The sequence below is a fragment of the Narcine bancroftii genome, chromosome 5, assembly GCF_036971445.1.
Source record: "Narcine bancroftii isolate sNarBan1 chromosome 5, sNarBan1.hap1, whole genome shotgun sequence".
Lineage (NCBI taxonomy): Eukaryota > Metazoa > Chordata > Chondrichthyes > Torpediniformes > Narcinidae > Narcine > Narcine bancroftii.
The window spans coordinates 171,538,896-171,566,653 of NC_091473.1; the positions used below are offsets into that span (position 1 = coordinate 171,538,896).

Sequence of the window (27,758 nt, forward strand, 5' to 3'; positions counted from 1 at the left end):
AGTAGTATATTGAAAAATACTTAATTGTAAAAGTTTGATATTTCTTTGCTATTTTTAATTGAGTATTAATTTTTACATTGGTATCTTGAGGAAAAAGGATGCATTCCCAGGAGAGGAGTAATGGAATCAATGATAAAACAAATCATGATAGCATTATATATGGAGAAATGTATTACTGGCAGGATCTAGCACAAAATCCTGCCCTCTCTGCTGTTGTGCTGGAATTCTGAATCAAAACCTGATCTCCCTATTACTGTATCCTACACTGGTAATTTGAGGCAGATCCAACAATGAATCACAATTAAGAAACACGCAAACTGCAAATGGTGGAATTTGAGAAAACTAAAATTGCTGGAGGAACTCAGCAAGTCTGACAGATCCAAGGTAGAAATGCTCAATCAGCATTAAGGTGTGAACTCTTTATCAAGACTAATTAAAACTAAAGTCTTGATATCGGGTTGACACCCAAAATGTTGTCTGACCATTTCTACTTATGGATGCTATCTGACTGGATGAGTTCCTCCAGCAAATCTTTGTTTGCTCGTTTAGACACTCTCCACTACATTATCAAAGGCTCCATTATCCAGAGAGGACATGGTTCCTTGGTATGCATATTATGGATGATCTCTCCTGGACCCACACCACCCCCTTAATCAGGAAAACGTAGCAATGCCACACTTCTTCCCATCTTGACAACATTTAACAGAAACACAATCAAGAATGACCTGTGAGGCTACATTGTTGTGTGGTATGGTAGCTGCAAAGCATCAGACCAGAAGTCTATACAAAAGATCATTAAAATGGCTGAGAAGATCACTGAGGTCTTCCTTTCCATGGTGGATGACATTCATTGGGAGCATTGTTTAAATAGGGTTCATGGAATTATTGAGGACCCTACCATCCATCACACAGTATCATTGATCTACCACCATCAGGAAGGAGGTAAGGAGCATCAAAACCAGGACTGCCAGGCTGGGAAATATCTTCTTCTGCAGGCTGTGTGATTTATAAATGGTGATGTACTTTAACCTTAGGGTGCTTAGAAATTAAACAAGTAAATTATTCCAAAATATTTACATAAATTTATTTTGTATTCTATCAAGTTCAAGTCTTTATAATCGGATTGTACAAGAGCAACCAATCAAACAGCGTTCTCTGGTCCTCAGTGCAAAAGTGGACAGCACACATACAAACATAATACGCATACAGAATAATGATACACATGCACAATATGTATATACAGATATTTTTTAAAAATTTTAATTGTTAAATAGTTGAGCCACGGAGGATTTGTATGAGCAGTTCAACAGTCGTTCCGCAACCTCACTGTGGGAAGCAGTTTCTGGTGGTTCCAGCTCTCTTTCCCTTTCCCGACGGGAGTAGCTGTAAGTTGCTGTATGGGGGGAGTGGGTGGTAGAGATCCTCCAGATTTTGATAGCCCTCTTGAGACTGCGATCCTGGTAAATCACATCAATGGGGGCATGGGAGACCCCAGTGATCTTCTCTACTGTGGTCCTGCGGCTTGGTCTCCGATCTAAAACTCTGCAGCAACTGTGCCACGGTGTGATGCAGCCAGCCAGGACACACTCTGTGGAGCTCCTGGAGAAAGTTGGGAGGATGGTGGCCGGTAGACTTGCCTACCTCAGTTTTTTCATCAAGTGCAATTGCTGTTGCAACTTCCTGACAAGTGAGATGTGTGTCCAGGATAGGTCACTAGTTAAGTAGACTCCACTCTCTCCACTACTGAGCTATTAAAGTGTACTGGAGGGTGATCGTCCCTGCTCCTCATGATGTCCACAATCATCTCCTTTGTCTTGACAGCGTTGAGTCTCGGATTGTTATTCTTGCACCACTTCACGAGATTTTCCACCTCTTCTCTGCAGTGAGCTGTTGAGGTTGACGGCTGTTGTGTCATCTGCAAACTTGACGTCACTGTTGGAGCTGGATCTGTAATGATACAGTCGTGGATCAGTAGCATGAGCAGGAGCAGGCTGAGCACCTGTGCTCAGTGTGATGGTGCTCAGTGTTCTGCTACTGACCCAGAGAGACTGGAGGAAGTCCAGAATCCAATTTCAGAGAAGGCTGTTGAATCATAGCCAGAAGCTTCTTCGTGAACCTCTGGCTATGATTGTATTAAATGCTGTCCCCCAGGTGGGACAGGACAGAGTAGAGGGACAAGGCTATGGCATCATCAGTGGAACGGTTTTATCTGTAGGTGAATTGAAATGGTCCAATGTCCCTCGGAGGTGTGCTTTGATGCCTTCCCTCACCAGGCACTTGAATCATTTCTTTTTCGAGGATGTCACTGCCACTGGGTGGTAGCCATTGACGCCTGTTACTGTCACCCTCTTCAGTACCATGATAGTGGTGACTATTTCGAATCCCGCGGGGATGATGGAGTGCTACATTGATGTGTTGAAGATGTCCATAAGGACCTCCGTCAGTTGGTCTGCATAGTTCTTCAATTCCTGACTGGGTTTGTTGTATGGTCCCACTGCCTTGTGTGAATTCACCTTGGATAGGGTTCTTCTCACCTCAGAGGTGGCTATGCAAGAGTCCTGTTCATCAGGGAGAGACTGTGCTTTAATTTTGGTTTCAGCCTGTTCATCTCATCAAACCATGCGTAGATGTTCATTCTGTTCAGAAAGGAGGAGTTGTTGTCTTTGACTTGCAAGGTTGTCTTGAGATCTTTTATGGTCTTGATCCCTTGTCACATGCACCTCATGTCGCCAGTATCACTCAGCTGCCTATGGATCTTCTGTGCATACCCACAATTTGTCTTCAGATTGCACAAGAAAATTCAGCCCTGGCTGATCTTAGTGCCAACTTGTCTCTTGTCCTGAAAGCAGCATAATAAGCACTGCATCCAACTGTGGTTTCTGGATCCCCATGGTTGTGTAGCCTTTAATCTATGTAGCCAATCACTGAACTCTTGTACTCCTTGATGTTTACATGGCTGTGGTCTCAAAGCAGTCTTGTAGCACTACTGTGCCCCCACTTCGGCCATGTCCTGATCTCCCTGTGAATTGATTTTGCTCGTTGTTAACAGGATGGATCCGAATAACCAAAGTGGGGGTGAGGAGCAGACTTGTACACAGCAGAATCGTTGATGTACATCCGAATGAGGATGTTCTCTCCTCTAGTGGCGAAGTTGACATGCTGTTGAAACCATCATAGAACAATTTTCAGGTTGGCGTGGCTGAAGTTGCCAGCAACAATCATGCAACTGTCAGAGTGGGATGTCTGGTCTTTCATTCATTGCTTCACCCTCGTTTGCCGAAAGTAGAACATAAACACCGACAATCAACATGGTCGTGAATTCCCTGGGCAGGTAGAAGAGTCTGCTTTTCACCATCAGGTACTCTATCTTTGCTGAGCAGAACATCCTTACATCAGGGATATTTCTGCGCCCCTTCCCACTGATGTAAATGCACAGTCCCCTCTTCGAGTCTTTCCATAAGCAACAGATCTCTGTCTGCCCTGAAGGACATCAGGCCATAAAGCTGGATCACTCTGGAATGAGTCCAAGAGTCACATTTCTGTAATCAGCAGAGCACAGCAAATCTGCAGTTCTGTCTGGTTCAGGTGTAGCCTCAGGTGATACATTTTCAAGTAAGATCATCGAGAACGTGGATCTGAACTGCTTAAATCTCAGTCTAATCCCAATACTGGCCTGCTTTGATGTTCAAATATTGGTTAATTTTGTTCCAGCTATTAATCAGTTGTTTTAATATGGAGCTGTCCTTCATTCCTGACAGCAATTTAGCGTCCCATTTATAAATAAAGTCCTCTTCTATCCTCTCACCCACCAGGTGCAGATCAATTTGTGCCCAGGATGGTAGACCTCCTCCCTGGAAGAGAAAGGCGATGTATCTCAATTGAGCTGCCCAATAATATTTTTTAAAGTCCAGCCTCCTCAATCTGCCTAGACTGTAATCCCATGTTAATTTTTCCATAGAGACCCTTTCCACCCTACCGTTCCAGAGAAAAATTCTGACCTTGAGTAGCAGCTGTTTGAAGAAACCCAACTGGAATCTTGGCTACACATTCATTTTGATGCTGTTAACCCTCTCTACTAATGTTATGGGCAGGGACATCCATTTATTTAAATCCTCCTTGACTCTCTCCAGCAAGGGGGGGGGGGGGTAATTTAACTTGTATAAATTATTCAAGTTGCCATCAATATTAACTCCCCCTCCTGTGGCCACTTTAAATTGGCTATAATTCTCCTCAGTGAGTGGCATCACCTCACTTTTTCCCCGAAGAGTTTCCCATAGTCCACCAATACCACGTGCAGTTGAGGCAAAGAAGTTGCAGGGTCTGTCATCAACAAATAAGTTGATTTTGTGCTCCTCCTGGCCCACTCTATAACCTTTAATGTCTGGATCCTGGCGAAGGCCTCAGCCAATGGTTTCATCATTAGCACAAAGAGAGCCGGTGGCAGCGGGCACCCTTGTCTACTAGTTCTGGTAAGTGAGAAAGCTGAAGAGATTTGTCCATTGGTCATAACATTTGCCTTGGGCGCATGATATAGTGTCGTAATCCAATTTTGAAAAGATGGCCCTAACCCCACCTTCTTCAGCACTTAAAATTAAAATTTCCCACTCCAGTCTATCAAAAGCCTTCTCTGCATCCAGGGAATCAACCAATCCCCTCTCATTTCTGATTTGTGCCAGACGCATTATATTTAGCATTCTGCTAATGTTATCCGCTGCTTGCATATCCTGCACAAAGCCTGCCTGGTCTTTATTTATTAATTTTGGTAAATGCAATACCAATCTGTTAGCCTGGGCCTTGGGCAGGATCTTATAATCAATATTCAGCAGGTAGATCAGTCTATAAGAAGGCAAAAGTGGATCTTTATCCTTCTTTAAGATTGCTGTAACAATCGCCATTGCGAAAGATTCCTGGAGGGTCCATGTCTCCCTTGCCTGGTCTATCTCCTCCATACACAGAGGAATTAGTAAATCCTTAAATTCTCAATAGAACTCAGGTGGGAATCATCCTTCCCTGGAGATTTGCCAGCTTGTAGTGCATTCAATGCTTTCCCCAGCTCTCCCTCTGTAAGAGGAAGGTCTAGTCCAGATCTAATCTGGCCAGAAACTTGCCCATTAGATTAGTGTTCCCAGTCAATTCAGATTTATACAGTCCTTCATAAAATTCTCTTAAGGTCTCATTAATTTCCTTTGGTTTATACGAGATCTGGCCATTCCCTGTTGGTATTGCATTGATTGTTGAAGAGGCTTGTTCTGTCCTTAGTTACCAAGCGAGGATCTTGTGAGCTCTGTCCCCCAACTCATAATATTTTTGCCTCGATATCATAAGAGCCTTCTCCATACTAAACATCTGAAGCATAATATATTCCAATTTATTGTTTGTAAGAGCTCTGTAGTGGTCCTCTGAACTTGATTTCTGAAAATCCTTCTCTAATTGGGTAATGTTCTTTTCCAATTCCACCACCTCCCTCATATAATTTTTCTTGACTGTCTTTGTGTCTCAATTATCTGGCCCCTCAAGTATGCCGTATGGATGTCCCACAGAAGGAATTTATCTGGAGTAGAGGGGTAGTTGGCCTCACAGAACAGAGCCATTTCAGCTCTTACGAAATTACAAAACTCCAGCTTTTTTAACAACAGTGTTAAGACGCCACCTGTATGCTGTGTCCTGCTTATCTGGCATTTCTATGGTCAAAACCAGAGAGGGGAGTGGTCCAAGAGAAGCCTTGCCCCATACTCAGCTTCCATGATCCAACCCTCTATATGGGCTGAAGCCAGAAAATAGTCTATTCTGGAGTCATGTTGCTTTGAGTAAAATGAGTAATCCCTCTCTCTTGGATGTTTTTTCCGCTACACATCTATCAGATTCGGATCCCCCCCCCCCCCCCTCCGCCCCCCCCACGCAGTCAGTGGTGGCATTAGTCCTCATTATTTGTTTTGTGGATTTATCCAGCACCGGATCCAGACATAGATAAAAGTGGCCCCCATCATTAGAATATTTTCGGACCCCTCTGCCAATCGTAGGGAAATGCCCTGTATAAATGATTCATCGTCATAATTGGGGGCATAGACATTCACAAGGGTCCAGGGTTCTGAATATATCTGACCGTGTACCATAACGAATCTTCCCGCTTTGTCAGTAATCACCCTCTGCACCTGCACTGAAGCACTCTTCCCCACTAGAATTGGGGGCATAGACATTCACTAGGGTCCAGGGTTCTGAATATATCTGACCGTGTACCATAACGAATCTTCCCGTTTTATCTGTAATCACCCTCTGCACCTGCACTGGAACACTCTTCCCCACTAGAATTGGGGGCATAGACATTCACTAGGGTCCAAGGTTCGGAATATATCTGACCGTGTACCATAACGACTCTTCCTGTTTTGTCAGTAATCACCCCCTGCATCTGCACTGGAACACTCTTCCCCACTAGAATTGGGGGCATAGACATTCACTAGGGTCCAGGGTTCTGAATATATCTGACCGTGCACCATAACAAATCTTCCCGTTTGTCAGTAGTCACCCTCTGCACCTGCACTGGAACACACTTCCCCACTAGAATTGGGGGCATAGACATTCACTAGGGTCCAAGGTTCTGAATATATCTGACCGTGTACCATAACGAATCTTCCCGTTTTGTCTGTAATCACCCCCTGCATCTGCACTGGAACACTCTTCCCCACTAGAATTGGGGGCATAGACATTCACTAAGGTCCAGGATTCTGAATATATCTGACCGTGTATCATAATGAATCTTTCAGTTTTGTCAGTAATCACCCTCTGCACCTGCACTGGAACACTATTCCACACTAAAATTGACATTCACTAGGGTCCAGGGTTCTGAATATATCTGACCGTGCGCCATAACGAATCTTCCCGTTTGTCAGTAATCACCCTCTGCACCTGCACTGGAACACACTTCCCCACTAGAATTGGGGGCATAGACATTCACTAGGGTCCAAGGTTCGGAATATATCTGACCGTGTACCATAACGAATCTTCCCGTTTTGTCAGTAATCACCCCCTGCATCTGCACTGGAACACTCTTCCCCACTAGAATTGGGGGCATAGACATTCACTAGGGTCCAGGGTTCTGAATATATCTGACCGTGTACCATAACAAATCTTCCCGTTTTGTCTGTAATCACCCTCTGCACCTGCACTGGAACACTCTTCCCCACTAGAATTGGGGGCATAGACATTCACTAGGGTCCAGAGTTCTGAATATATCTGACCGTGTACCATAACGACTCTTCCTGTTTTGTCAGTAATCACCCTCTGCACCTGCACTGGAACACTCTTCCCCACTAGAATTGGGGGCATAGACATTCACTAGGGTCCAGGATTCTGAATATATCTGACCGTGTACCATAACGAATCTTTCCGTTTTGTCAGTAATCACCCTCTGCACCTGCACTGGAACAATCTTCCCCAGTAGAATTAGGGGCATAGACATTCACTAGTGTCCAGGGTTCTGAATATATCTGACCGTGTACCATAACGACTCTTCCTGTTTTGTCAGTAGTCACCCTCTGCACCTGCACTGGAACACTCTTCCCCACTAGAATAGGGGGCATAGACATTCACTAGGGTCCAGGGTTCTGAATATATCTGACAGTGCACCATAACGAATCTTCCCGTTTTGTCAGTAATCACCCTCTGCACCTGTACTGGAACACTCTTCCCCACTAGAATTGTGGGCATAGACATTCACTAGGGTTCAGGGTTCTGAATATATCTGACCGTGCACCATAATGAATCTTCCCGTTTTGTCTGTAATCACCCTCTGCACCTGTACTGGAACACTCTTCCCCACTAGAATTCGGGGCATAGACATTCACTAGTGTCCAGGGTTCTGAATATATCTGACAGTGCACCATAACGAATCTTCCCGTTTTGTCAGTAATCACCCTCTGCACCTGTACTGGAACACTCTTCCCCACTAGAATTGGGGACATAGACATTCACTTGGGTTCAGGGTTCTGAATATATCTGACCGTGTACCATAACGAATCTTCCCGTTTGTCAGTAATCACCCTCTGCACCTGCACTAGAACACTCTTCCCCACTAGAATTGGGGGCATAGACATTCACTAGGGTCCAGGGTTCTGAATATATCTGACTGTGTACCATAACGAATCTTCCCGTTTTGTCAGTAATCACCCTCTGCGCCTGCACTGGAATACTCTTCCTCACTAGAATTGGGGGCATAGACATTCACTAGGGTCCAGGGTTCTGAATATATCTGACCGTGTACCATAACGAATCTTCCTGTTTGTCAGTAATCACCCTCTGCACCTGCACTGGAACACTCTTCCCCACTAGAATTGGGGGCATAGACATTCACTAGGGTCCAGGGTTCTGAATATATCTGACCGTGTACCATAACGAATCTTCCTGTTTGTCAGTAATCACCCTCTGCACCTGCACTGGAACACTCTTCCCCACTAGAATTGGGGGCATAGACATTCACTAGGGTCCAGGGTTCTGAATATATCTGACAGTGCACCAAAACGAATCTTCCCGTTTGTCAGTAATCACTCTCTGCACCTGTACTGGAACACTCTTCCCCACTAGAATTGCTACCCCCTTGCTTTTGAGCCAAATGAGGGGGATATGATCTGACCCACCCATCCCCTTTTTAGTTTCTGATGTTCCCACTCTGATAAATGCGTCTCTTGGAGGAAGGCCAGATCTATCCACATTTTTTTCAATATTTTTTCACCGAACCGTTTAAGCCATTAGCATTGAAAGTAGCATATTTTACTCTTTTAGCCGTCATACCTGGGCTCCCTCCCTGTAGTGTAGATAAAGGCTCTTGCTCAATTGGAGGGAGAATAAATGCTTTTATTAGCTTAAAACACAGGTAGGGTTCACGAACCGGTTTCAGAGGGGTTCTGGGTTTAGGCGGGAAACCAGGGTTATATACGGGCCCCAGGGGGAAGGAGGTGGGACCAGTCGTCAATACAGCACACTTCTAGTGAATCCCAGTTAACTATATTCACCCCTTCCTTCAGAATTAAGGGTCTGTGGATAAAGAGAACAAGGATCAGAAGCCAGTAATAGACACAGAATTGAAATATTATTAAAACTATTTACAGATTAAGGTGGTCTGGGGGGGGTGGTTTCTGGAGATCCTGGTGAAGCTCCTTAGCACTGGGGGCCTTGGGCTTCTTGAGTCTCCTGATCCTCCTGTGATGGAAGGGTAGTAGGCTGGGGCTCCGGTTGGATGATAGAGGGGCGTTCACTCTATTCCTGAATCGGGTTCCCAGAGGCCATGAGCGGGGGTGGGGAGAAAAATCTCAGTGTATCGTGGGGCTCCTGAGACAATGGATCCTCTGTTCCGGTGGGTGCAAGATCCCTGATGGAGACGGTGTCCTCCCTGCCATCTGGGTACTCCACGTAGGCATACATGGGGTTGGCATGGAGCAATTTCACCCTTTCCACGGGGGGGGGGGTTGGGTCTTGCTTCTCCTCGCATGCTTCTTGAGGAGGACCGGACCAGGACTAGTGAGCCAGGCTGGAAGTGTAGTCTCCGATGCTGACCTTCTTTCAAACGTAAACATGAGCTCGAGGAGTAGCATTGATTGCAATACAGAGTAGCAACTGAATTGAGAGGAGCACGATGGTGATCCTGCCAGTACAAGTCTGGAAGGCCTTTTTGCTTCAGGCAAGTTTGACAGCCTTCCAGATCATGGTGTTCTCTTTTTCAACCTTCCAGTTCTCCCAGAGGTTGTAACTGGTAGTCCTGCTGGATGTGATGCCCCTCACTAGCAGGTACTGACACAGCTCATTGCTCATGAAGGCTGAGCCCCAGTCGCTATGAATATAGCTGGGATACTCAAACAGAGTAAAAATAGAGTCATAATGGACAAGGCAGATGTGTCTGGGTACAGGATTGCGAATGGGAAGCGAGAGTACTCATCAATGAGTGAGAGAAAGTAGGTGTTCCTGTTCGTGGAGTGGAGCGGTCCCTTAAAATCAACGCTGAGCCGGTTGAAGGGCCTGGATGATTTAATCAGGTGCATTTTCATAGTGCGAAAAAAGTGTGGCTTGCTCTCAGCGCAGACCTGGCATGACCTGGCCATTTCCCTAACGTCTTCTATTGAGTAGGACAAATTGTGAGTCTTGACCAAATGAGCCATGCAAGTGATCCCTAGATGGCAAAGCTCATTGTGTATGGTCTGCAGTTGACCGGTGTGTGTGGAGGCACAGCATTCCCTGGACAAGACATCTGGAGGGTCTTTAAGGGCCTCTAGCCGGTAGACGATGTCAAAACTGTAGGTGGAAAGTTCGATCCTCCACCTAGCAATCTTGTCATTCCTGATTTTGCTTCTCTTGGCGTTGTTGAACATGAATGCGACAGAGCACTGGTCTGTGAGGAGCATAAATCTACCAGCAAGGTAGTGCCTCCAGTGCCTTACGGCTTCTACAATGGCCTGAGCCTCCTTTTCCACAGACAGGTTCTGGAGCTCATGGCCTTGAAGCATCAGTGAGAAAAAGGCAACTGGCTGGCCCGCCTGATTGAGAGTAGCGGCCAGGGCTACATCCGAAGCGTCACTTTTCATTTGGAAAGGTGCATTCTCATCTACCGCGTGCATCGCAACTTTCACAATGTAACTTCGGAGGTAATTAAAAGCCATCTGGGTTTCCACCGAAAGGGGGAAAGTGGTGGCCTTTAAGAGGGGACTAACCTTTTCAGCGTATTGAGGGACCCACTGGGTGTAATATGAGAAAAATCCCAGGCATCTCCTCAAAGCCTTTGTGGTAACGGTTTAAAGTCTTTCCACTTCTGAAGCAGAGCTGCACGAATATCTGAATAAAAGAACCATTTCGACCCCCTGTACTCCAAGGGAGCTCCTCTCTGAATTGCCCCTTTTGCCGCTGCCCCTCATATTTTTCATAATCTTGAAAATATTTTAACTTTACAAGGATCGACCAGGGTCTTTGTCCCAGTCCTGTCTTAGGGATCGGGGCACTAAAGGCTTTTTCTATTTTAATGGGGGTTCCCAGCGTCTCCTTTCCCAATACTTTGGGGATCCATTGATAAGATTTCCCTCCTTCGTTGTCTTTTTTTTCAGTCCCTCTATTTAATGTTGCAGCGTTTTGTGAAGTTCTCCAGGAAGTCCAGCTTCCCCCATACCTCATCTCTTTCTTTGAGAAGACCTTTAATTTCTTGCTCCATTGTGGCAATTCAATCCTCCCCTGCCCCCAATCTCTCCTCTACCTCTGTAACCCTGTGTTATATTCACTAGGGGCCCCTCCATCCTGTCTAATCTTTCGGACATGTCTCTGGCCCTTCTGTCCACTACCTTCTCTGACCTATTTTCCATTTGGGTCAGAGTCTGTAAAATGTCTCTTAAGGAGAACCCCAGGCCCTCGTCCTCCCTTTTTTTTGTGGTAGCCCAGCCTTCCAGTTTCTCCTGGCCTCGTAGCTGGGTCCTTCGCACACTCAACCGCCACCATTGCTGTCTCCCCACCGGCCCTTGTCTCCAACTTGACGGCCCTCGCGATTGCTGCCATCGCTGTCCCGGTCAACCTCCTCCGCATCCTCTTGGAGCTTGTTAGTCTCGAGCCCGCCGTTCCCTGACTCGACGCACTGCTGGGTGGACTTTGCCGTCGGGAGACCGCTGGTTGGCGCACAAACTTGCGAGCGACGAGGGAGAGCCAGCTGTCCTCCCTTGTTCTCATTGACCTGTTCCAAGGCTCTTACTGCTTTCACTGCCACTCGTGACCATTCCTCTGCTCTGGGCACCACCTGCTTGTGGAACTCTGGCGCTGAGGTCGTGGTGGGGGTGTTACATCCTCCTCGATGGCTCTTGGGTCAGCATTGCCATTACTCCCAACATGAGGCACCTCCACTTGCCTCAGATCCTCTTTGGGACATCCATTTCCTCATTGTATTTTTCCCTTTTTTTGTTGACTGAAGCTTCCTTACCCTCTTCTTGTCCTCAGACAGGATTTTTTCTCTTTTTTTAACCCGGATTTTGGATTTTTAGTGCTGTTTTCTGGTCTAGGTCTGGGAGCTTTTAGGATTTGCAACCTCCTAGACTTTCACCATCATGTGACCTCTGCATGGAAGGCATTTAATGATGTTGAAAATTTTGGCAACTACAGAACACCAAACTACATCCAGCAGATTACAAACCTGCTTCAAGCATATAAAACCATAAAGTGCAACATGTCATTGAAAATTCAGTTTTGCATTTATGCTTGGACTTCCATCTCTGCTGATTTTTGTGCAGTCAGTGAGGAACATGGTGAAAGGTTTCACCAGGACATTGCGACCATGGAAAAGCGGTGTCAGAGCAACTGGAGCCCATCAGTGCCTCTGGCTATTGTTGGACATTGACACGAGAGGTATCAGATGCTGAGTACAAATGGAAATCGGAAGCAAAAATTTTTTAGATGAGTTAAATCTAACGCAATATGTCAGCATTATTATGAGATTGAACATGCTAATTCCAATAAAAGTTAATTTAACATTCCTCCAATTTCCTATGTGATGCAGCAAATCTGAAATGATCTTTGTGTTCAGCTTGAAGTTGTCTATCACAAGCCCCATTTATTTTTCAGGAAGAAAACCTTTTGAAAAAAATTGTCCAGTGACATTGCAGGGACTGTACCATGTAGATATTCTCCATGGTGGGGAGAGTTTTGTCTGTGATGTATTGGGCTGAGTCCATGACCTTTTAGAGGGTTTCTTCTTTTTGATTAAATTGCTGTATGCAAGTACCGATGTATTCCATGTATTAAAGAACAAAATACCATCTTTTGATAAATAATGTTATTTTGATTAGTATAATACTAATTACTAAATTGAGCTATTTTAAATTAAATAGTTCAATTTAAAATGACACAAGATCCTATCATATACATTCCACTTGATGCTTAAAACTTCAATGCACGATTGTAGCATTACGTGTCTGTGACAACCCATCAAAATAATGAATGGTTTGGTCATTGAACTAAACTCAATTAAGCTAAAATGGAGTGAATTGAGTTCATTCACATTCCTATTACTCTTTTCTAATTGTCCTGGTGAATTTCATCGAAATAATGAGCTACTAAGGCTATTTTAGTCAATCATTAAGAGATTCTAATGGCACATTGGATTAAGTAAAACAAAGATTGGGATTAATCTTTATTGGTCTTGGCTACTTATCTTTATATATGGTGTAGATTAAAGAAAATAATTTTAGTAATCCTACAGTACAGGGCGAGGTTTGTGCTGCCAATGAGCACTTTTTAAAGGACCTATCAACAAATTGCTTCTAAAACCTAGTATTAAATCCACTTGTCCATTCCACCTCCAATAATACATTTCATATATTTGCTTGTTACATAGTTAAATAAGTTCACTGCACACGTTTTTATATTTTGCTATATTTAGTTATTTTGATGAATATTTGTGCACTGTATTTATACGGTGATTAAAAAAAATATACTGCCTTTTAAGATTATTTCAACTCCATAAAAATTTTTAGAAAGTTAAATAAGCATGTCCTCTATTTATTATAATAATAATAATGATGTGGTAAGCACTTGAACAACCATATATTAAACTATTTTAAGGATAATTAGTAGTCAAATTAGATGGGCATCAGACAGCTTTTTGATAGTTTCACATCATTTCTGTATTTTAGATACCTATAAGGGGTGGAGTTGTTATTTTGAATAAAAAGTCTGTTATTAGCAGTGATATGAAGCACATGGATCGTTGTAAAATCCGTCTTCATTCATCAGTCCCTCGGGGAAGGAAATCCACTGAATATCTTGACTTTAACTGATGTAGCATGGCATTCAGTTCAGAGGCAAATAGCAATAAATAAATGCCCGTCATGCCAACAATGACTAAGATTTTTAAAAAATCCTTAATATCATGTTATCAGGAGGAGAATCTTTTATTTTTTTTTAATTTAGGCATACAACACGGTAACAGCCCTTTCAGCCCCCGAGCCCAGCCTCCCAATTACACCCCAATGACTCCAATTAACCCCCAGTATGTTTTGAATGATGGGAGGAAACCGGAGCACCCAGAGGAAACCCACGCAGACAAGGGGAGAATGTACAAACTCCTTACAGACAGTGCGGTATTCGAACCCCAATCCTGAACACTGGCACTGTATCAGCATTGCGCTAACCTTCATCAGTCAGTTTCACAGTAACAATACTAAAAGCTGTAGTTGTAAATTTGGAATGTAAGGAGTCGACTCATTTCCAGAGTTGTGATCTGTGAATATCACGTGAAGTACTGAATCTCATTCCAAATCAGTTGGAATAGATCCAGGAGATCTGTAAGTGTCTATTTGTCATCATTCTACACAGCGATAAATGCTTGTTATTAAATTATAGGTACACAGTTCAAATTGAGCAAATAGCAAAATGTGCAATGAAATTACAGATGCTGAAAATTGAAATAAAATTTAAAAAAATACTAGAAACACTCATCAGGTAGCATATGTGGAGAGAAAAGCTGAATTAACATTTCAGAAAACAGTCAACAAAACATAAGAAATAGGAGCAGGAGTCGGCCATCAGGCCCGTCGAGTCCGCTCTGCCATTCAATAAGATTATGGCTGATCTGATCATTGACGCAACTCCACCGACCTGCCTTTTCCTCATATTCCTTAATTCCATTTTTATGTAAAAATCTATCTAACGGAACTTTAAATCTGTTTAATGAAGTCACCTCAACCGCTTCCCTGGGTAGAGAATTCCACAGAGTCACTCCTCTCTGGGGAAAAACAGTTTTTCCTCATCTCTGCTATTCCCCTAAATCTTGAGGCTGTGTCCCCTAGTTCTGGTCTCACCTATCAATTTTCCTGCCTTTCTCTTATTTTCATAATTTTATGTTTCTATAAGGTCTCTCATTTTTCTGAATTCGAGTGTGTATAATCCCAGACGATTTAGTCAACCCCCTCATCTCTGGTCTGGACTGCCTCCAAGGCTCATATATACTCTTCCTCAAGTATGGAGACCAGAACTGTACACAATACATTCAGTTTCTCACTGCCTAACGTTTGCCAAGCAATATATTTGAAACTGTTTCAGTTTGAAATACAAATTAATAAAGAAGCGAGGGGAGCATATCTCAATTTTGTTGTCGATGGCAGATGGTATGCAACTGTTCATGCTTGCTCGATTGGCTTTGTGATATTTTGAAGAACAGTAATAATACAAGCATTTCAGAATGAAAAAGAATATTTTACTATTAATTCTAGGCTGATCAAGCTGCCAAACTTGAGAAGATGCGTCAGAGTATTCTGGAAGGCTTAAACCTTTCCAGGCAAGGTCATCCTATTGCTTATCCTCCTCCAGCCACCATGCATTTTTACCCAACGGCAGTTTATCCACGACCTGTTGGACCAATTCTGTCGCAGCATGACAGAGGAAGAGGTGTGGGTGGTAAGTAACAATACTGATGATTTGCCTTCGCTGAATCTTGAAATTACGGCAAAGTTTAAATTTTTTTTTCTTAACTTGACAATTTTTTTTTACTCAGGCCTGATGAAATCTTTGAACATACAACTTTAGTTCTGATTCAAAGCTATAACTTAAATAACTTTTAGAAACACAGCATTTCAAGTCCATGATCTTAGAAATTTCAATTATACTAAGAATTACAATTTGTTTCCAATAAAGTCGAATTTCAGACTAGAGTGCATGGTATTGTGCATTTGGCACATGCAACTAACATGAGAATTGTACTCCATTCGCTTTTGTAATCTTCCTCGATGAGATTAATCTTTGCACCTAGATTTTTAATTCGCACCAGTGCCTGATTTAAAGATTTATAAACAAGCATGTATTCTTTTCAACTGTATTACATTTTTAAATTCTTCTTTGCAGACTGAGGTTGGTCTGTGCAGTATCAACATGTTGGAATGGATTTTTGACTACCAGATGTCCAAAGTAACTTCATTTTAACATGCAAAAATCTGGAGACTTAGCTCAGTGAAGTGCATTTTGCCTCTAAAGCTGCGAATCAGATAAGAGTCGATCACTCTTAAGAATTCTTACTGAGTATCAAAGCTGTCTTAGCTTGTATACAAGAACTCTTGGGTAATGGCAGCCTTCTGCAATGACTTCCCCAAATGCCCCAATCTTAGGAGACGCCTGAAGCCTATGATGGCAGAGTGATTCATTTCTGTCTGCTGACCTATACCAGATGACCCTTAATTCTGTTTTTTTAATACTATCATGGCTTTTGAATGGGTTTTAATCCAAGTCAGTCTGAACATCAGGTCACAATTGAATATCTCCATCAGATAACTACTTGGCTGCAAGATTGCTGGGTAAACAGTGATTGTGGAATCTTTTGTTGAAGATATTGCTCAACAACTTTTCCTCTCCATTTTTTAAGACACTGAAAGATTTTTTGGGAAAAACTGATTTCTTTTGTTTCATTTTCTTATGTTAAATTGAATGACTGTTGATAGTTGAAATTTGTTGTGAAACTTGTCTCATTTTATGGAATTGCATGTATCTGCCACCTGTAAGATGTGAGATTATTTTGTGTAGGTTCAAATGTTACTTGACAGTGCAGAGCTGCTTTTAATTGATTAGAGGTATTTGGGCCACAAGAATGAGTTGTGTAAGAATTAAAATAAGTTAGAACATAAAAAATGAACAGTTAATATTAGGTTGCTAAGAATTGTTTTAAGTTTCTTTAAATGATTAATGTGTTCTTTTTTGTTATTTTGTGTTGTTGGTGGGTGGGAGGGGGGATAAAACCAGACTCAGTAGAAGAAATGTAAATATGCTTGATGAACGTGATTGATGTACTGGATCTGCGTTTGGAAAAATCATAAAATATTCCAAAAAAATATAACTGTTGATGAACAAAGGGACCTTGGGTATTGAAGTCCGTAGTTTCCTGAAAGTGGCAACACCCAGTTCTGTTTGCCACAATATTGAGAGGATATGGTTACATTGGATAGAATGCAGAGGAGAATCACCTGGATCAAATGCAGTGAATGTAGATGGACAAAAAGGTCAGCCAAGGTGCCCTTTTTTTGGTCTAATTTTAAGTTGCATTATCCAGTGGGAAAGGAGTTTACGTTATTCAGGTTAATGCATGTTGCTACTGATTTTTTTTCCTCAGTTTTACTGAATTATATGTGCAATGAAATTACAGATAGTAGGAGAATTATTTTGTCGTGCATAATAGTGTTTTTCTTTTCTACATTGTGCAATTAAAATAGTACTGGAGCAGATTTTCAGTCACGGATATTCCGCTGCTGCTGAACCGTGAGAATGCACAAGAGGATCTTGAACCTGAGGGCAAATGTGAAAGATGAAATTGAGTTATACTCTCCAGCTCTCATCTGAGCCACAATATTTTACCACATCTAAAGAGAGCCTCAGTTTTAAAAATAAACTACATTTGACTTGGTTGTTTAAGGACAATAGAAGCTGGAAAAAGGAGTGATTCTTGATCAACTTTCATATATAATTGTAATTACATCTATTATTTGTATATGGTTGAACTGCATGACAATAGGTAAATTTATGGTAATTCATTTTCATTATAAGCAATGGAAGTGAGGAGTTCCAAGTCCACCTGTCAGTATAATGTCCCTTGGCAGTGTGTGAAAAGACGCTTAACATGTAGCAACACATATATATTTACACAACTGTTGAATTTGTACTTGCAGTTAGTGTGGCCATTAATTTTCTATATTTTGACCTCCAGGCAATTTCTTTTCACTATGGTAATTCTTTGACCAGTTTATAAAAAGGTTTGTCGATACAGTTTTATACATTCCATCCTCATTTTGGCCTGCTAAAGAATACAATGTATATTAATTACTCCTCTTCCATTTGCAGGTTTTCAGCCAATGCCCTCTCAAGGAGGAAAACTGGAGATTGCCGGGACAGTTGTGGGCCAGTGGGCAGGGAGCAAGCGTGGGCGTGGCAGAACAGCTTTTCCTCTCCAAGTTGTGTCTGTGGGGGGACCAGCCAGAGGGTATGTTGATGACTGTAAAATTTGTGCATGGCATCCATATTTTTCCTGAGTTTTAATTGATGGCATGAAACATTTAATAGAATCAACAATCAAAGCAAACAAAGAATTCTGGATTTTGCTGAATGATGAAGATTTATTTGCTGTTTTTCCAAGGCACTTGTGAGAATTCAAGTAGGCACCCTATGTACTCATTTAAATATCTCCGAACCTGTCCCTCTGGTCACTTCCAGTGCCGTAAAGGCTTGGAGAAACAGCACTATTACTACCTGCTGGTTTTAGAGCCTTTTTACTGTTGTCTACATGTAATTGCATTGATGTTCCATGGCAAGTCTGGAAAGAAACAGATTGGTTTCATCAGTACTCTCAAGTTGTTGCTGATTCTTTCTGAGATTTATCTTTAAAGAGGTCAGTGATCATCTCATCCTCTTTTCAGTGAGATAACAAAAGCCATATCTGGTTTCTCGGGTGATGTAAAAATTCTTAGTGAAAATATAAATTGTCTATTTTTATGGCAGTTTGCTGTGTTTGTTTTGTTTCCTATATTGCAGCAATGAATGCAGTTCAATTATACTTTGTGGACTAAAAAGTGTTTTAGGATGATCAGTCTTTCCTTGTTTAAAAATGTAATGAATAGATCTTGTATTTTAAACTGCTGTGGGCTTTCTTCAACTCTTCAAATGTTTGTTCTCGGTATGAAATTTAAGTTGACTCATTTTACAGAGTCGATAATATGTTCAAAAATACTTAATTGATCATTTAAAAATCTCATGCTATTTCACAAACACAGAATAATTGCCTGTTTCCATCCACATGCTGCGATGCTCTTTTTTTTAAATTGTGCCCAAGAAGAATTGTTTTGTTCTTTGCAACAAGTAAGAATATCCCAGGCAATTTAAGCTGAATAATATTTTTTACTGGAAGTATAATTCGGCGTGGCTCAGTAGAAATGGCTGTTGGACTTTTTTTGAGAACTTCAGAATATTTTTATTTCCGGTTGGGGGTGTTTTAAAACACAAAGCATCAACTAATTTTGTGAATAACCTGAAAATAATGCAACGATTTTGTGTTTGGATTTCAGGATGGATGTTTGTTTGGTTCCCTGCAATAAGCTAGGATGCACACACACAAAACCTGTAATTATTTTTCTCACCGGTACCATTATGGAAAGTCACAAACACTGATGTTTTCTATGCCATTGTCTTTAGAATGTAAAGAAACTGGAGAGAATTGCCCTGTGATTATCTATACTTTATTTTTTTTTAAACTTTATTTAAAGATTTTATCACATAAATAAAACAAAAAAATTACATTTAAAGAAAAATAAAAATAAAGTAATTATTACAACACAACATTAATGACCTAAGATTATCTATACTTTAAATAATTTTATATACTTCAATCAGGTCACTCATCAACCTACTTCAGTCCAGGAAAATGGAGCTGAGTTTATCTAATTTCTCCAATCCAATCAACTTCCTGGTGAATCTGCTCCATCATAACCAATGGTTATGATGCACAGCCAGAACTCTGTGCAATCTAACTGCAACATAATATCTCAACATTTATATTCTATGCCTTGACTTCTGAAAGTAAGCGTGTGCAGCGGCAGCTACCAGACGGGTTGAGCTCCATGAGCAGACTAGTTTATTGCAGGCTGCTGGGCTGTACTTATACTCCCAGCCCAGACTTGGCTGAGAACTGCGCTGGAGGGTGCTGACGTCACCCGGGCGTCACGTGGACCCCCAGCGAGGGCTTCTGAGCCCCATGCTGCGAGGAAGGGAACACCCCCAATGGCGCCATTTTGGCCGGCTGCCCCGCCGCGTGGCTTACAAGTGGGGCCGGTTTTCAGCCTGACCACGGTAAACAGCTCCCACCTGCCGGCAATGTCCAGGGTGAACGTGGAGCTGGAATGCTGTGCAACCCTGTAAGGCCCCTCGTACGGTTGCTGCAGAGGTGCCGTGATCGGGCCCCGCCAAATGAAAATGTACTCCGCGGAAAGCAGTTCGCTGGGAACATGAGACGGGTGGGTGCCATGCCTGGGCGGAGTGAGGGTTCGAACGAATCCAAGTGTGCCCTGAGATGAGGAAGTAGTTTGTGCGCCAACCACTGGGGATTGTGAGGTGCGTTGACGAACTCACCAGGTAGTGCCAGCGGCACACCGTAGACCAGCTCAGCAGATGACGCCTGGATAGCTTTCTTGGGAGTGGAGCGGATGCCCAGGAGCACCCAAAGTATTTTGTCCACCCAGTCGGGACCCGTGAGGCAGGCCATGAATGCCGACTTAAGGTAGAAGTTCGACCAGTCCATTGGCCTGCGGGTGGTAGGCCGTGGTGTGGTGTAGCTGGATCCCCAACCTGTTGGCGAGCTGTGCCCAGAGCGCAAATGTGAACTGGGCTCCCCGATTGCTGGTAAGGTGAGCCAGGATGCCGAACCGGGCGACAGTGCTTGGGAGCAGGAGTTGGTGGAGTCGTCTGGCATCGGGATCGCCACAGGCCAGCGAGTGGTGTGGTCCACCATCATAAACAGGTAACAATTGCCCCAGGAAATGGGTAAGAGCCTGACGATGTCCACGTGAATATGGGTGAACTGTTCCCGGACGTGCTCGAACTCCTGTACGGGCGCCCTGGTGTGTCTGTGCATGTTCTACCCAGCCCACAATCTGCTTCCGCAGCCCATGCCATACGAACTGTTCTGCCACCATCCGGACCTTGGACCCGATGGACGGATGTGAAAGGTCGTGAATGTGATGGAAGACCTGCCTGCGCCACTGCTGGGGAACCACTGGTCGCGGGGTGCCCATGGAGATAGTGCACAGGATGGTGCCTTTGTCGCTCGGAGTCGGGAGGTCTCGGAACCGCAGGCCGGTGATGGCGGTCTTGAAAGCCCTCGTCTCCTCATCAGACTTATGGTCCTGGGCGAGCTGGTTGAAGTCGAGGCCAGGCGTCAGCGCGCAGATGGCCGGTTGCAACAGTGCATCGGCAACCACATTGTCCTTACCCACCTTGTGCCGAATGTTGGTGGTAAACTCCGACACGAAGGAGAGGTGAAGCTGCTGGCGGGCTGACCAGGGATTCTTTGCCGTCGCGAGCGCCTGGGCAAGGGGTTTGTGGTCGGTGAAGATGGTAAAAGTCCTCCCCTCCAAAAAATAGCGGAAATGCTGCACCGCCAGGTACATGCCCAGTAACTCGCAGTCGAAGGCTCTATACTTGCGTTCCAACGGGCGGAGCAGGCAGCTGAAGAATGCTAGCGGCTTCCAATGCCCATTCACCTGCTGCTCCAGGATGGCACCGACGGCTGTGGGAGAGGCATTGACAGAGAGTGCCATATGCAGGTTGGTGTGCGGGTGGGCGAGCATGGCAGCCTTCGTGAGGGCGTCCTTGGTGGCCTTGAATGCGGTGCAGGCTTCTGGGTTCCAAGCGAGCGTCTTGTGCTTGGCTGTGATGAGGGCGAACAGCGGCTGCATGATGCACACAGCTCCTGGGATGAAGCGGTTGTAAAAGTTGACCATACCCGCGAACTCCTGCAGCCCCTTGAGGCTGTCCAGGTATGGACCAGGAACTGCAAGGACTCTTACCCAAACTGGCACTTGGCTGGGTTCATGGTAAGGCCGAAGTCAGCCAGCCAGGAGAAAAGGGCACATAGGTGGGCCTTGTGTTGCGCCTGGTCCTTGCTGCTGACGAGGATCTCATCCAAATAAATAAAGACAAAATCCAAGTCCCTGCCCACAGAGTCCATGAGGCGCTGGAAGGTCTGAGCGGCGTTCTTGAGCCCGAACAGCATGCGCAGGAATTCGAACAAGCCAAAGGGGGTGACGATGGCCGTCTTGGGTATGTCCTCAGGGTGCACCAAGATCTGGTGATATCTGCGCACCAGGTCAACCTTGGAGAATACCCTCTCACCGTGCAGGTTGGCCGTAAGATCATGGAATTAGGGGATATGGGGAGAAGGCAGGTAGGTGGAGTTGGGTCATAAATTAGATCAGCCATGATCTTATTGAATGGCAGAGCAGGCTCGATGGGCCATTTTTGGCCTACTCCTGTTCCTACTTCCTAGGTCCCTATGTGAGAGATGAGGTAACAGTCAGGAACTGTTGCCTCGTTGAACCGTCGATAGTCTCCGCAGACACCAGCCGCTCGAGGCTTTTGGGACCAGGTGGAGCAGCAAGGCCCACGGGCTGTCGGACCGCCGAATGATCTCCAGTTCCAGCAGGTGTGAAAATTCCTCCTTCGCCACCTGGAGCTTGTCAGGTGGGAGTTGGCGTGCCTTGGCGTGAACCGGTGGGCCCTGGGTGGGGATGTGGTGGAACATCCCGTGGTGCGGCGAGGCAGTGGAGAACTATGGCTTGAGGAGTGTCGGGAACTCGTCCAGGATTCGCTGGAACTCGTGGCCATCTGCAGTTGTTCAAAGCGGGAGGGGTCGAGGCTGAACAGCCTGGAAGGTACGGGCGTCCACCAGGCACCTACCTCGAATGTCCACCAGAAGTTCGTGTGCGAGGAGGAAGTCTGCCCCCAGGATGGCAGTCGGGAGGGACGGGATGGTGAACCTCCACACAAAATTTCATTGGCCGATCTGGAAGTGGACTGTTTTATATCCACACGTCCAAATTGCTGTCGCGTTGGCTGCAAGGAGGGGAGGTCCACGAGGTCGGTTCCTGGACTCAACGGCCGTGGCCGGGATGACACTGATCTGGGCTCCAGTGTCAACAAGGAACCGCCGGCCGCTGACTGAGTCCTGCAGGTAGAGGAGGCTGTGTCCTTGGCCAGCCGCCGCAGCCATTAACAGCGGCCAGCCTGGTCATTTCCCTGGAACGAGCAGGGCTGACGACACTTCCGAGCCTTGGCTCCCCAGCGCTGGTGGTAGAAGCAGAGGCCTGGAGTGGATGCTGTGGCCTTGGTTAAGCCCTTGGGGGCACCTGCAGAGGCTGGATGCTCTACCACAGCACAAGGGGTGGGCTTGGCATGGTCGTGCCCATGCCTCATGACTTGCTGTATCGCTGGACCCTCTGGGAATCATGCGCGCCATAGCTCTTGGGCCTTCTGGGCGACCTTCCTTGGATCGGTGAAGCTCTCCTGGACCAGCAGCGGCCGGATGTCCCCAGGCATATGGTCGAGGAAAATGCGCTCAAAGAGTGGGCAGTTGGTGTGCTCACCCATGAGCGCGAGCATCTTGTCCATCAGCTCCAACGGGGACCTGTCCCCCAGGGCATTGAGGTGCAGCATCCGAGCGGCACACTGGTGTCTGGATAGTCTGAGGGATCCGGTAAGCACTTGCTTGATGGTCTCGTATTTGTCTTCGGCGGGTGGGTGCCGAACGAGGTGAAGCACGCATCTGGTGGTGGCCTGGTCCAGGGTAGCGATCACATGGTAGAATTTGGTCGTGTCGGACGAAATCTGGCGGAGGTGAAACTGGGCCTCCGCGTGGCCGAACCAGGTCTCCAGCTCCTGAACCCAGAATTCAGGCAGTTTCGCGGTTATAGCGCTGATCCCAGACTCGCTCATGATGGGTTCAAAGACCTTTGAACCAGTCGGGGTCACCAATTGTAGCGGCAGCTACACTGCTCCTGAATGAACACACACAGCCAGACGGGTTGAGCTCAGTGAGCAGACTAGTTTATTGCAGGCTGCTGGGCTGTACTTATACTCCCAGCCCGGACCTGGCTGAGAACTGCGCTGGAGGATGCTGATGTCATCCGGGCGTCATGTGGTCCCCCAGTGCAGGCTTCTGAGCCCCGTGCTGGGAGGAAGGGAACACTCCCGACGGTGCCATTTTAGCCAGCTGCCCCGCCACGTGGCTTACAAGCGGGGCCGGTTCGCCTGCCTAGTGGTGAGCCGTCACACATGCTTAAATGCTGCCTTCACCACCCTAACTACCCATGTTGCAACTTTCAAGAGGCTCTGGACTTGAATACCCAAAATTCAACATTCCTTGTTTCCCTACGGTATACTCTAAAAGTCCTGCCCCTTTTTGACTTTCCAAAAGGCATCACCATTTCCAAATTTCCACCCATCTTTCCAACTGAAAAAATGTTGAAATTCACCTGTTCATTAGTTTTCTATTTGCACGTTTTGGCAGACTCATGTTTGATTATTCATTAATTCCTTAGAAATTCTGTGATAGTTTGAAAATTCCTTTGCATACTATCTCCATCCATGAAGACATTGATCTGAACTCGCACAGCAGTATTCATGGCTTTCATTGGATTATTGCCTGCTGCTTATGCCACAACGGAAGCTCTGGTGTTTGCTATCAGACATGGTAACATGATTGGATTCATATATGTTGATTGAAGTGCCTCCCATTTCCAAGCTGAAAAAATAGGCTCAAAGATTTGCATAAGTTTTGTGCTGAGTTTGTATTCTTTTTGAATGTAAACTTCCTTTTCTTTCTTTTTAAAATATTTTTATTGAGTTTAACATGTAAATCCTACATACAAAGTCCTTTTAATGAAACAAATAACAGGTCATATCGGATACATATGGATAGAAAATAAGTAAAAGTGCATTAGATTATCCCTTGATCAAAACAAAGAGCAAGTTCTGTCTAATTTAATATGATCTATGACAACTGTATTTAAGCCCATATTTAACAAGTTAATCTTAAAAAAAGGAATAAAAAGAAAACAAAAAAAACCTAAATCTAATCTAACCCCTCCCTCTAATCAGTTACCTTGTAGAAAAGGATGTAAAGATGTGGATCAAATAGCGACTTTCAGACACGAGACAGAGAATCACTGGAACATCCAAACTTCTTAAAACTTCCAATCATGCAAGTATTTTAGGAATGGACTCCACATCTTTTCAAATTGAAACTTTCTGTCTATAATGTTGTATCTAATTTTCTCCAGGCTTAAATAAGATATTACATCATGTATCCACTGTGTATGAGTAAGTGAGGAGTTGTTTTTCCATTTCATTAAAATTGCTTGTCTAGCTATCAATATAATGAAATATAAAACCAGAGGTATATCCAGTTCATGAGAAAAAACAAACAAGGCAATTAAAGACCATGGTTCTATTTTGATCTTAAAAATCATTGATAAAATTTGGAAAGTTTTCCTCAAATCTTCCGAAATTGAGGCACCCAAAACATATGAATCACTGAAGCTTCAAAAATTTTACACTTTTCACATAGTGGATCAACGTCTGTATAAAAATGAGATAATTTAAGTTTGGACCTATGTATTCTATGTATCACCTTAAATTGTAATAAACAATGCCTTGCACAAAATGAGGAATCATTAATTAAGTGAAGAGGAGCGTACCGATTTTCATCTGAAAATGTTATATCCAAATCGCATTCCCAATCATTCGTAATCGCAGCCATTGAGACTGGTCTTTAATCCAGTAGGTCATTATAAATACATGATTTAATCCACCTTAGACAAACTGTAAGTTAAAAAGTAAATCAAGAATATTTGTATTTGAGAGTCAAGGAAAATCAGAACGATTGGACTGAACAAAATGGCTAACTTGTAAATAGCTTAAAAAAAGTCTTAGGAAGATTAAATTGTTCTCGAATAAAAAGATCTTTATAACTTTTGTTACCTAATCTGTATCATTCCTTAAAATCTGCATCTAACAAAGATGGTTGAAAAAGATGGTTATCTATAATGGGACTAGAAAGAAGAAAAATATTAAAACCAAAAAATGTAGGCATCCTGGCTTGCCAGTAAAGAACAAAATATTTAACTCTACATGTCCATATCTACACCCCCTCCCCCCGCCCCCCCGAAGCTAGCCTTGTCAGTTTGCTCATTTGGTTCCTCTGCAGCAAAATGTGCCTGTGGTTATATCTCCAGGTATCTGTCAGCTATCTTCCTTCCTGCCCTATCAGGTGACTACAGAGCGTGAACCTGAGGAGTCACCATATTGAAATGCCATCTCTCAGTCACCCTCTAAATTCCACTCTGCAGGTATCTGTGGTGATAACTTAATTCATTTTTTGTAGGTATTTCTACTCCTGACTGACCAAGTTGGCGACTAACTTCTTATTTGGAAAGAAAGTAGCATTATTGATGCTTGCATGTAAATTAAATGAGAGTGTGAGATGTGATATGGAGAATGATTAGGAATGTGGGTTGATTGATCTACACTAATTTTGCACCCCACCCCTGGCCACATCTCCATGGGTTAGGTTCATGGATGTGTTCCTGGAAGACTTATTTTCCACATTGTTGGTTGAGGTTCCATTGGCACATCATTGAATGAGAATGAATTCAAATTGCACTCCAGTGAAAGATTTCATGAGACTCATTTGAAGAGTGGGAGATTTATTCTGGTATCCAATAGTCATTCCTCGATCAACATCACTATCATGTATTATTAGGTCATTTTTACTTTGCCGTTAATGGGAACCTGCTGTACACCAATTAGATACCACTTTTCATACTTTTTCCAAAATGTACTGGAATGATCTGAGAGTTACGCAAAAGGTACTCTGTATTTGTAAGACTTTCTGCATGTGACAAGGAAGTATATTAGTATTTTACAATGCCTTTAGATAATGTAGTGTCATAGCTGACTGAAATATACTGTAATTGTTGCAGTAATATTTCTTGTGAAGACATGGTGAAGCTTAAATTGGTTGTGTTTTGAGAAAATTTTAGTTGATAAATGATTGGGGTACAGTGCATTGAGCGGCAACATGCTAGTAATATAATTAGGATATGTCATTTGGATTGACCTTCAGTTGTAAAAAATCATTGAACTTTGAAAATTTTTAATATCTTGACATTAACTTGCACAGTATCTGCTTTCATTGGGATTTAACATGCTGGAAGAATCTTCTGATTTGTTGCAAATATTATTTTTGGGTTGAAACATCCAATTGTGAATCCACTCTAATTTACCCACAATTAATAGTCACATTGGATGTTTGAGCTTGCCAAAATCCGAACTGCATTGCGCACTTGAAATACTTGGGGTGGGACGAAACAGCGTGGAGGAGGAAGGTCTGTGACTTGCTTCTGTGTGTTCAGATGTACAATACTTGTTCCTTCCAGTCTTGGAACCCCTTGGTGCCATTTCTTCAGTTTTACTGTTTTCTTGTATGTGGAGGGACCTCTTACCATTCACTTTTCATGCTCCACCCCCATTCCAGACTGAACTAGAGACACTGTTCCTTTCTGGAGCCTTGGTCATTCACTCAAGACTCCAGGTGCTTTGAAGCTGTCTGCTAAAGCACCAGCCAGAAAATGAAGCTTTGAGAGGAATGCTGATCTCTTTGAGTGTAAGAGAATGATTGGCAGGTGAACCATGCATAGGATTCCATTGGTTTTGGCAATCTGGCCAACATACTAGGGGAAAATGGTAAATACTGGCATTTGTATCATGACCATAAGTTAACGGCCTAAATGATCCAGCCATCTCCCTCTCTTTCCATCTCCTCCAGTGTGGTATTAAGTGGAAGAAATTGGAGAGGAGATTGAACAAGAGCTGTAGTTAAAATGCTGCTTCTTAAGAAATGGAAACTGGCTTGGTATTGCAGGCTAGTAATTTGTGATATTGTGTCTTTTGTTGAGCTGTGCAGTTATTCAACAATCAAGAACTGGGTGTTTTGTAAATTGTTTAAATGAACCAGGAGTATGAAACTTGGATGGTGTCTACATTTTAATAGCTGTTGCAGATTTATTCTGCATCAAAATCTTTGCACCCATTTTTAAGATTTCAGTGTTGGAAAATTGATGTGTAGATAAACATGGAATGCAATGGATTTTGAATGAAATACAATTAACCCAAACATGCAGTAAATTATTTTTACATAGATTATTGGGAATAGCAGAATATGA

General features: G+C 43.7%; 1 protein-coding gene across 7 annotated transcripts in view; it reads left to right on the plus strand.

Moving 5' to 3' along the window:
- Positions 1–27,758, plus strand: part of LOC138764190 (constitutive coactivator of PPAR-gamma-like protein 1) — a 130,483-nt gene that overhangs the window by 95,174 nt on the left and 7,551 nt on the right. For 6 of the 7 annotated variants that reach the window (XR_011358042.1, XR_011358044.1, XR_011358043.1 and 3 more), the window contains 2 exons: positions 15,225–15,408; positions 17,833–17,971. Coding sequence is in view for 3 of the 7 variants with exons in the window: in XM_069939763.1 (XP_069795864.1) it covers positions 15,225–15,408; positions 17,833–17,971 (323 nt within the window). In the remaining 4 variants the exon portion in view is untranslated. Of the gene's footprint in view, positions 1–15,224; positions 15,409–17,698; positions 17,745–17,832; positions 17,972–27,758 lie in introns of those variants that run through there. The other variant, XM_069939764.1, reaches the window with a different exon arrangement.